The sequence below is a fragment of the Populus alba genome, chromosome 10 (genome assembly GCF_005239225.2).
Source record: "Populus alba chromosome 10, ASM523922v2, whole genome shotgun sequence".
NCBI classification, from domain to species: Eukaryota; Viridiplantae; Streptophyta; class Magnoliopsida; order Malpighiales; family Salicaceae; genus Populus; species Populus alba.
The window spans coordinates 14,271,947-14,282,974 of record NC_133293.1 but is presented as its reverse complement, the minus strand read 5'-3'; the positions used below and the strand labels follow the sequence as shown (position 1 = coordinate 14,282,974).

The 11,028-nt window shown below is 31.1% G+C and overlaps 1 protein-coding gene across 1 annotated transcript; it reads right to left on the bottom strand.

Annotated features, from left to right (window-relative positions):
- Nucleotides 1–125: 125 nt before the first annotated feature.
- LOC118047313 (probable E3 ubiquitin-protein ligase XERICO) lies at nt 126–527 on the bottom strand. Its single transcript, XM_035056574.2, has one exon. It carries the CDS (start codon nt 525–527, stop codon nt 126–128), a length of 402 nt encoding a protein of 133 aa, XP_034912465.1.
- Between the last annotated feature and the right edge of the window lie 10,501 nt (nt 528–11,028).

Below are 11,028 nucleotides of genomic sequence, written 5' to 3'. Positions count from 1 at the left end.
TGAGAAGTTTGCATCAATGGCAACTCGTTAACGAACATGCCATGATATTCTGAAGGAGGGGGAAGAAGGTAGTTACTCCGTTGTACTTTCTCCTGCGCGAGGTACTAAAATCTTGAAGACTTGATTCATCGCAGCCACCATGTATCCCGTTCATCGGTGGATGTGACAGAACAGAACTTGAACGTCAATACTTCTGTTCGGTGCTGATCAAGGATAATTGTTCTCCGGGGAGCAAGACTTCCTCGGCAAAGTGGGCAAGTCGATTGCCGGAAGTCAAGCAATCTGTATAAGCATGCTCTATGAAAGATATGCCCACATCTCAGCTCTCTGATTTCTTCGCCTTCTTCAACGTCACTTAGACACACAGCACATTCCGCAGGAGCTTCATTGATCACCGTGTTTAGTTCTTCACCGATTTCAGGCACAGCAAACAATTCGTGTTCTTGGAAGCTGAACGGATAGTAACACAAGAAATTAAATGCCCATCTGAGATGGGCAACAATGAGATTGAAGTATTTGATGAACATGATTGATTGAGCTCAGAGGTTAATTTTGTTGCAAAAACAAAAATTAGAAAAAGAGACAAGGAGCTGGGAGAGATGAACGAGGAGGAAATGGCTGTGTGTCAGAATAGATGGGGCAATGGGCGACCTTTATAGACTTCAATGGTGGACAATCATGCACGTGGTTTATTTTTTACATTTTAAAATATTTTTTATAAAATTTAAAAATATTTTATTTGTTATTTTAAATTAATATTTTTTTTATATTATTTTGATAACCTAATATTAAAAATATTTTTTTAAAAATAAAAAAATATTATTTTATATATTTTAAATAAAAAATATTTTAAAAAATAATCTTAATACTTTTTTATCTGAATGTACATTACTTAACCACCACGCGTGCTATCATATTGAGTGAATAGAACATCAAGGCTTGTAGCCCAGCGGTGGTAAGGGTTTTCTTGTCTCTGCATTCTGGGTTCAAGCCTCAGTGTGCATGTTTGTCATCTCCGCGGTGTTTTACATGCTCACTGGGTTTACAGGATGTTCAGTGAGCCATGAGATTAGTCGTGGTGCGCGCAAGCTGATCCGAACACCCACGTAAATAAAATAAAATAAAAAAAATATATATTGAGTGAATAGAGAGATTTATAATGAAAGGTCTTCTATTTTACGTTGGCTGAACTAAAATCTTATCAAAGGTCTTTTTCATCCATTTAGCACACCACGAAACTTCTTTCTTGTCGTGTTTTTCATTTTCATTTTTTTTTTTAATTTCATGCAACATTTCACAAAATCACACCCTAATAAATTTGTTTTATATTTAAAATATTAATACGATATATAATTTTACTGTGAAAATTATGCGCGGAAGCGCCAACAAGCCCTAAAGTGGAATGATAACATATAGCAACAGTGATGAGGTGGTTGGTTTTTTTTTTTTTTTGAAAAACAAAGTTTCTTCTACGCTGTCTCTTAAATTTCCAGAAACGTGCATGGAAGATTATTTTGGAAAAGTTGAATGCCTGGCCTTGAGTACGAAAGCATGTTGATTTTTTTCTGCACGGCTGAAAACTAGTCAACTTTTATGTCACCCCGGACTATAAGGCTGTTTATTTTTTAGTTTAAAAAATATTTTTAAAAAACTTTGAGAACTATTTTATTTTATTTTTGTTTTAAATTAATATTTTTTTTATAATTTTATATTACTTTTGTTGATGTTAAAAATATTTTTTTAAAAATAAAATATATTATTTAAATATATTTCTAAATAAAAAATATTTTAAAAAATAATTATTATCACAATTCCAAATTAAATATTATACTAAATCAATTTTAGCGGCGGATAGAAAATAAGAAAGTTAATTACCTACGTATTTAATACAAACGAGGATCTTTTAATAATTTAACATTCACAATTCAAACTGGCTCTGCTGGCAAGTTGTAGCAGTTGAGTCTCAGGGTACTCGGTGACGACGTCGAGGTCTGGAGGCTAGGTCGTCCTTTTCAAGCCCCCTTTAACGTGAGGAGAGCCAGAGGGGATGTTTTGTTGGAATTTTCAAGATTTGAAGGTTCAATCAACAGTAATAAAGTCCCACCGAGGTGGTGACCAGAAAAAAAAAAAAAAAATTAGGGGAGGCGGTCGCTGGGTACTACTAAATTCTGCCGTGCGTAGGATTGTGCTTTTTAAACTTAAGAAAAATATTAGGACTATCAAGATTTTTTTTTTACAGTATTATTAAGTTTAATAGAATGATTTAATCTTGAAATTTTTTATCTCGGTTTCATGTCTAACTTAAATTTCTAATTAAATTATATGAAAGCTGATTTAGAACTGGTTTAATCTAAGAGTTGTTTGACATTTTAATTTTTTCAAGTATGATATAATGAGTTGAATTATTTCATTTTATTTTTAACTTGCTTCTATGAACTTTTTTATATTTTTTTATTATCAATTAGGTTGAAAGAAGATTAAAATTCTAACACATAAAATATTATTTAAAATTATAAAGTGATTAACATATAGTGTTTTGGGTATTTCAGTGCTATTTAGATAGCAAGTGGGGTGTTATTCGGTTGCCCAATAGTAGCTTCCAAGATAGAGTTAGAACTGGCTTGGTGACTTCTTCATTAATGGACTGTGGAAAATAGATTTTTGGTATGATGCCAACGACTTTTTCTTTTTTTTCTTTTCTCTTTCCTTTTCAATTGTTACATCTGATCTCTAACTTTTTATAACAGCCATTCAATTTCTTTTTCCTTTACGTTTAATTCTTATTCTTTGATTGTTATTTATTTTATTTGAAGTTGTTTATAAAATTAGATTTTTTTAATTCCACCCTCCTACAATTGTTTTATTTATTAGACTTGGTCTCAGATTTTTTTATTGTTATTTGTTTTGTTTGATTTTTTATATATATAATCCCATCCTCTATTTTTTTTATATCAAATTTGATCCTTGTTCTTTTTGATTTTTTTTTAGCTCATGTTTTTTTCAACTTCATCCTTTAAATCTTACTTAATTGGAGAATGAGCTCCATTATTATTATTTTTTTTACTTTCTAAAGAGTTTTCACTAATTATGAAAATCAGCAGAGTGATCTCAAGGTATTTTAATTACTATTATTTGTTAAATTTATCTTTTTTTTAAAAAAAAAAATTGTGTATTTGAATTAAATTATATTAATTGAAAAAAAAAATACAAGCATGAGATGCTCGCGTATTGATATTTTACTTGGTGTTTCGATGTTGTTGTGTAGCTTTTCACAACGATGTTAGAGCCTTACAAATATGACACTATCAACTTATTTTTTATAGTTAATTATTATTGCTTGTCTGCTTTATTTATTGTTGATGTTTTTTTTTATTGTTCTATTAAATTAACTGAGTTTGTTTAAATTTATCAATTAATTTAGTAAATGACTTGTACGTATTTTTTTTTTCTTCTTAAAAAACACTAACACCGCTTTAGCATCAATTTTTTTTTATATTAGTAAAAAATTAACCAAACGGTGTACTTCAAACACCAATCTAGTTAGTCTTGATTAAGTACCATTTTGACTATGTTAATGATTTTTTAATATTCTTTTTGACCAATATTTGTCTTTCTATAACACTAGTTTTTTTAGTTATTAACGAGTTTAAAAATGGAGACTAGCTACATAATAGTTTTTTAATCCATGAATTGCGGAGTAATCAAGTAACTCCATTAAAGTACGAGGTATAAGTTATTATGAACTCCTATTGGCAATTGCTAGCTTTTCAAGGTGGGCTCCTGTTTGAACGTGTTTCACACATGCCAGTCAGGTTGTTTCCTGGGAGTAATAAATGGCTTGCGTTTCTTCCTGTTTCACGCGTGTCGTCTCTCAAAAATATAGTTTCAATTCACACACAGGCTCAAAAATATCTTATTATCAAATAAAACAATGCTTCAAGTGTTGTTGTCACATACTTTTATTTTAGTTTTTTTAGTGTTTAGGAATTTAAATTGATGTCTTTTAAAGGAGTGGGAATCGCAGAGATAATCAGATTTTGTGTTGCACAGTTGCTCTACGTCCTGGAAGACGCCAAAAATAAATAATCACAGAGGAAGGGAGAGATTGTGTTGTTTTTGTATTCTGAAAGTTTTTTATTCGTGAGCCTGAATTTTCGTAAGAGACTCACTTTCATGAAATTAATGTGCATCACAGGTACAACTTAATCACTTGTCTCTCATCAATTCGATGACCGACCTTTTTTTTTTTCTTTTTCTCGGCGAAATAAACTATTGGAGCCTCGTAAATGAGCAGGAGAAACTAGCCGTGGTCCCCCATTATAATAAATGTGTTGGTTTTAGTTTTTGTGGTCGAGGTTATGATTTAGTACAATCTATTTATATACAAAATTCAACCATAAAAACCTAACTTTTTTTATTTTTTTTTGTTTTTTATAATTTTTTTAATGGATCCCACATCCAAACCTCAACCTTTACCTTAAATACAAACACACATTTATCTTGCATCCTTAATCACAGGTCAGGGAACGGCGTGTTCTGCGTGCTAGATGGGACAGGAACAAGAATTTTTCATTCCAAAATTTATATATACTCTGTGTTAATTAATAAGTGATAAAATATGAATTTTATAAATAATAGAGTATTGATATCTCTCACAAAATAAAAATTGCATACGTTTATATGAAGATCTTATACAAAAAAGATTGTTTACATAATATCACTCTTGTGATCCCGCTAATAAAACACTTGTTAATCCAGCATCCATCATATATATATATATATATATATAATTCAAGTGAGGTTCTCAAGCCAGTTTGTCCATATAATTGCTATAATAATTATAAAATTGTTAATCCATGTATATTACGGTTCAAACGAGAAGTTATGGTGTAAATAATGTCATTTAAAAGCCATTGACTGATAAATATTTTCTGGAAGAAATACCGACCCTCGAATAGAAAGAATAAATAATAAATGAATGGAGAGCTGAAAAAACAAAGAGAAATTCATGTGAGTCGCGTGGACTAGGCCGAATACTTTAAAAAACCGCACGGACTTATCAAAGGAGGCTTCTCCCTTCCCTGTCTCTTAAAGGCGGATCTTCTGCCCGGAGCAAGGGGTATAAGCACAAGTTTTAAATCTGAGCAGGGGTTGATTCAGGGAAAGTACTGAGTCACCGGTTACGTGGGATGAACATAGTCAATTTTGTTTTTTAATTTTATAAAAAATTAAAAAATAATATTATTTTTAAAAAATAATCACTTAATTAATTTTGACTATGTTTTCTAGTATTGGACGGCGAGTTAGAGATTAATCTAAATTTTTAACTAGATTAATTCTTTTTTATTTTTGTTTAAGCTGATTTTGCCATCCAGATTATAAATCAATCTGTTAGAAAAGGTTTTAAAATAACAGGAAGAAGGGAAATTGTGTGAACAAACCTTGTTGGTGGAAGGTTCATTGCTAAACAAAAAAAATATTTAAAAAACGTTGTCAAACATGGTCATAGTCGACGAGCAACAAAAGTCTTCTTAAAAAACAAAACTAAATAGGAAAATAGACTTGTACAAAAACATATAGAGAATCAAACAGCACAAGTTGCCCTGCACGCCTACACGTTAGAAAGTCCAGGTCCATTGAAGAAATTTAAGTGTAGCTACGAGAGCGTTTATTGACTTTCTGGTGTCATTGGAAGCTAACTAAGCCAATCCGATGAATGAATAGATCGCAAAGCTCCAACCCCATCCCAAAAACGGTGGGAGGTTTTCCCTTAGGCCTCCACCGTGGTTCTGTGGAAGCCATTATTGCATTCTTATTTCTTCTTTGACGTGTGGCTGATCTAACATTAGCAAATCATATCCCTGAGCTTCAAGCTCATCTTGTTGAACAAGCGCAACCCGTGTCAGGCAAGATAAATCAACAATCACACGAAAGTTCATATGACTTGAAAGATTGAAAAATCATAGACAATAAAGGAGAGTAGAAGTGAAAAGCATTCGTCAACATCGATTTTAATGCAGAAAAGGTGAAAATCATGCAGCAACAAGCAAGATAAATCAACATGTTTGTATGATTCAACTTGAGTAGATGCATGTCGCATCAGATAATAGGCGCTTAGATTTAGTTTTATTTTTGAGTTTTCTTTTTATAAAATCTAAACCTAATTGCTTATTGCATTAAGCAAACATATCACAACTCATACTAGAGAGGATTCTTATCTAAATAGATTTCTGAGATACCGGCAGATTTGGGCATGCAACATTATTGCTAACTGCCTAATCATTTATTAATTACCACATGCAAGGTATTATATATCTATGATTAAAAAAAAATGAGCACCATATCTAGGGGAAATAATATATATATATATAGTTATAAAGAAAACTAAATTGCGTGGGGTTTTCACTATACGTAGCTCTTGCCATAGATTATTGTGGATTGTGATAGTGAAATTTACTTAGATATAATGTTTAAGAAAATCATGAGAGGCGTTTTAGTATTGTCATGTTATTTTTATTATTGTTAATTCAAAAGGCTGTTGGCATATATTTCACATGTCTCATTGAGTCAGTGGCATTCACTCCACACCATGAAAGAGGCGCTTGATACGCCTTTCAATGGCCAAATTTGATCATTTGCCGTCCAAATAGATGTGCGTGCCCTCTTTTACATGTTGTAGCGCATGTAAACATATCATAGTTGAATTGTTATTAGTAATCGATTATTTGTGATTTTTTTTTCTCTCATGAGAACGAAAATGCACATTTATCATTTGTTTGTTTGTTGTTTGCTTGGGTTTAGCACGGCCATTGGATCCAAGTTTGTTGGGTTTAATATGGATGTCAGACTCCAAGGCAAGGGGTCTAGCATGACCACCAGACTCAAAAACCTATAAAAAATAAAAAAAAAATTAAAATATTTGTTTATGATATTTCAATAATAGTTTAAATACTTTTTTATTTCTAATAAGTTCTTGGATGTGATATTGTTGTCAGACTTATATCACTTGGATCTTGTATAAGTGTCGACTTAGAAAGTTTAAAGCATTCTCTAATACTTTCAATATTTTTTTAATAATTAAAAAAAATTATTAACTCCCACCGGAGTGCTTGATATAATAAAAAGAGGCGGACCCGTGTGATGTACCTTTGGAGATGGGCACCCACCAAGCCATTTTTGGTGGTAGAACAACCACACATTTAGTCCACAAGAAATGATATACCGAATGGAAGACCTTGTTTTCCTCGTGGGCGGGTCCATTGATCGGCGATGGGTCGGCAAATCATCCCGACAAGCTCGCATTCAATCTCTGCATCAAAAACCTTATCGGCGAACCTTGCAGACAAACGAACATGGACATACCCACTACGCATAGTTCCCTTCAGATTCGTATAGCAAGTCAGTGGAAGTTGACAGGTTCAGCTCCTGACGGCAGTGGCGGAGCCACGTAGTTCGCCTATAATAATTACTCGGAGATTTCTCAGCTTCTCTGGTAAACTTTTGCAGCATATTGAAATTTGACTTTGCAGGCTTTAGTACAAGTATGTGCAGCTCGTTTTCCTCGTAGCTGTTATTTTACATTTTTATCTGCTGAGTGTAGTTATTTGTAATCAGTATGTTAAATATTTTTTATAGCTGCTAATTGAACTAAGTTCTTTATTTTAGTTAAAAACCTCTTATGTTTTAATTTGTTCTTAGAGCATCACAGTTCAAATTAAAAAATATTTATATAGGATCCCGCCTCAACTGGCTGTGCTCCTGGGAACAACGACAACATATTAATATCTTGAACCTAATAATTAAAAGAGTTGTGTTACTTCTTACATCAACTGATCAGAGAGTCAAGCTTGTTGAATTTTCTAGTAAAATTTGATGACTGACTTAAAAGTAATTAGTTTCTCGTTGAACATGCTGTTTTACCTACCATGTCTTTTACTGGGTTTGAATTTTCTATTTGATATATATATATATATATATTTGTTAGATTTTTTACACTATCCAAATACAATAAATTCATAACTAATTACTCAGAAAAACCTCCTCTAGTAGCGCGCGTCTTGGTTGCGTGAATGAAAGAAGAGCAATAAAGTCTTGGTTATTTTTTTAATCTAAAATGATCTGGTTGATTTGGAGAAGATCTAAAAATAACCCCAGTAATTCTAAATTAATTTAAAAAATTCAATTAAAAAAATAAAAATATTATTCGATTTTCGTCAAATTTATTTTACTTGTTATGAAATTAGGATAATCTCGTAAAGTGTGAACAAAAAAATATAAATTAAAAAAAAAACTAGTGCAAAAAATAATGCAATGAATAATGTTTCTGAAGTTTTAATATTTTTAAGCAATAACATTTTTATAAGAGAAATGATATTTTAGCATTCTCTGGCATGTAAAACAAGTATTATTGAAAATTCAAATTTACACTAATCTTGGTGATGCGAAAGCATCCAGGCATATCCAAAAAGGTCTATTCAAATAAAATAATAATTACTTCTGACCCGCAGAAGGTTGAACCTTCACAATGCGTGAATATTAAAAACTACAGGTGAAGCTCCTGGAGAATTTTCCATGTATCGTGCATATACAAGACTCGATGTCAGGCGATAACGCAACTCCTCAACAAGCACACAATTAACTAACCTTTGATTTTTATCCAATCGAGTAATTCAAGTCAATTATTTGATAACCCAAATTTTTTACCCAAAGAAAATTACAAGCTCGTAAATTTTAAAAATATATAAATAATAAATTACCCAAAAAAAAATAACACTGGAAAAAAGTCAATTATATAAAAGATCTAGAACAAAAAATTATGATTAAAAAATTGAGAAAGTGTTCCGAGAAAAACACGCGCATGCTTCCTGCAAAATCTGAAGACAGGCTTAGCTTGAAGCCTCCTGAGAATAACCATATATGGATTGGACGATCATTATTGCTCTGTGATCTAAATATTTATGGGCAAAGGGGACAAGAAGCTTAATATTCATGACAGTGTGTTGCCTATGACTAACGCTGATACTCTCAGATTCTCCATATCATTTTGCTGCACTGGTTCCCCAGTTTAGCTCTGGTAGATCATATGGCTGTTTTTATCTGCTTTTGGTTTGCATGTTCTTTGCACTTCCAATTAGGCTGACAAAAAAAAAAAGCATTTTTTTCTGCAACTACACTGTTCTGTTAGGACCTTTCTGCAATCTAAACTGCTATTGCTATTGCATTATGCTCCAAATCATCTTTTGGGTGATGAGAAACTTCAAACATGGTCAATCTATAGCTGACATACTGCTGGTTTTGATGTTTCTGCGTTGCCCTCTACTCTAGTGTTGATGTTTCTGCATGGGTTTGGCCTTTGGGTTCAATTCATTTGCTGTCTGCACTGCTTCATTTTTCCTTACTACGTTTCAAGATTTATTGCTTCTGTCAAGTTGGCCATGATTGTTTTCTTTTGTGATTTCCTGCTAATAATCACAAGCCACAAATCTTCTTTCACTGTTCATGGTGAGGTTTCTACATGTCTAGTTCTTCTGTGATCTCTCTGTATTCTCCAGAACTATCGTCAGTGAGAAGTTTCAAGCACTGTACTATACATGATGTCTTCTGCTATATATTTTGTGCTTCTGGGCATAGTGCCGCTACTGTCTGTTGAAGAAAAGGAGATCTCTTTCTAGTTCTGTAGGAGCTTCATGCCAATGGAAAGGCAAAGTCTTTTGTCATGATGGGGTTTCGCTGTTGGGTCTGTTAGAAGAAAAATTCCATATTGGGTTTGGACTCAACTGTGGCCACCTTCATGTTGGGTTTCAACGCGTTCATGTCCAATCCAACGTTAAAGCTTGACGCGACCAAGTCTTGTGTTGAACCTAGCGGTAATAAAACCTGTACAGGACCCAAATCTAATAGATCCTGCCTTATAATCCAATTCGCTTAAGTTCCGTCAAAACTCAAATAATTTATGTTATAAATATTCTTAGGTTTTTTTAATATTATAATAATATGTGCTATAAATATTATTATTTATTTTATAATTCAAAGTATTGATATAAAAAATTATTATTATTTGTAATATAATCATCATTGAAATTGTTAATATAATTATTTATGCGATAAATATTATTATTTTTATTATAATTCTAAATATTTATATAAAAAATAGTTATCTGTAATATTATTATTATTTTTTTATTATAATTAATAGTATGAATATTAAAAATAGTATTATTTGTGTTATAAATATTTTTATTTTTATTATAATTCATATTGTTAACAAAATAATTAATAAATTAGGGAAAAATTAATTATTATTAATATTAAAAAATTATTATTTTCTATATTATGAATTTTTACAATATTGTCTATGAAAATAAAAATAAACCCACTCTATAGCGCGGGCATCCGAGCAGTTAGCTCTCAATTTTCCGTTATAATTTGTATATTTTAAGGATGATTAGACGGGTCCAACTGTTATGGTGAAAAGGATGAATCACTGATGAGATTCTTGCTTTTCTACCGATCTAATCTAATCTATTCTTTTATAGTTTATATCTCGTTAGGTAGATAAAGGTGTCTAGTTGTCGTTATCTGCAAAAATATTCTTTTGTAAATTTATATCCTGTACCTGCTGCATGGGAAATTAGCTGTTTTTTATTTATAAAAAAAATTATATATACAAGGATTTTTTAGATATTTTAACAAAGTATTTTTTCATAAAAAAATTGTTATTGGATTTTAGAAATTTTAATTTTGAAAACATGTATGTGAAAATAATAAAAATAAAAAACATATGAATCACGAGTTTAAAAAATTCATGTGATAGTTATAGTATAGAAGTTTTACATTTTTATAAAGAAAAAAAATTAAAAGAATAATTTTATTTTTATAATATTTTAAGTTATAAATTATTTAAAATAATAATTTATATAAAAAATTAAAGAGCCTGTGGAGATCTTCAAAAATTATTGAAGAAATGTCTAGCTCATCAAGGAATTTAATTTTATTTGTTTGTGAATATGATGATAGTTATTTTTTAAA

Excerpts from the sequence above, each read along its gene's own strand:
- LOC118047313 (XM_035056574.2), bottom strand. The coding sequence starts at position 527 with ATGTTCATCAAATACTTCAATCTCATTGTTGCCCATCTCAGATGGGCA.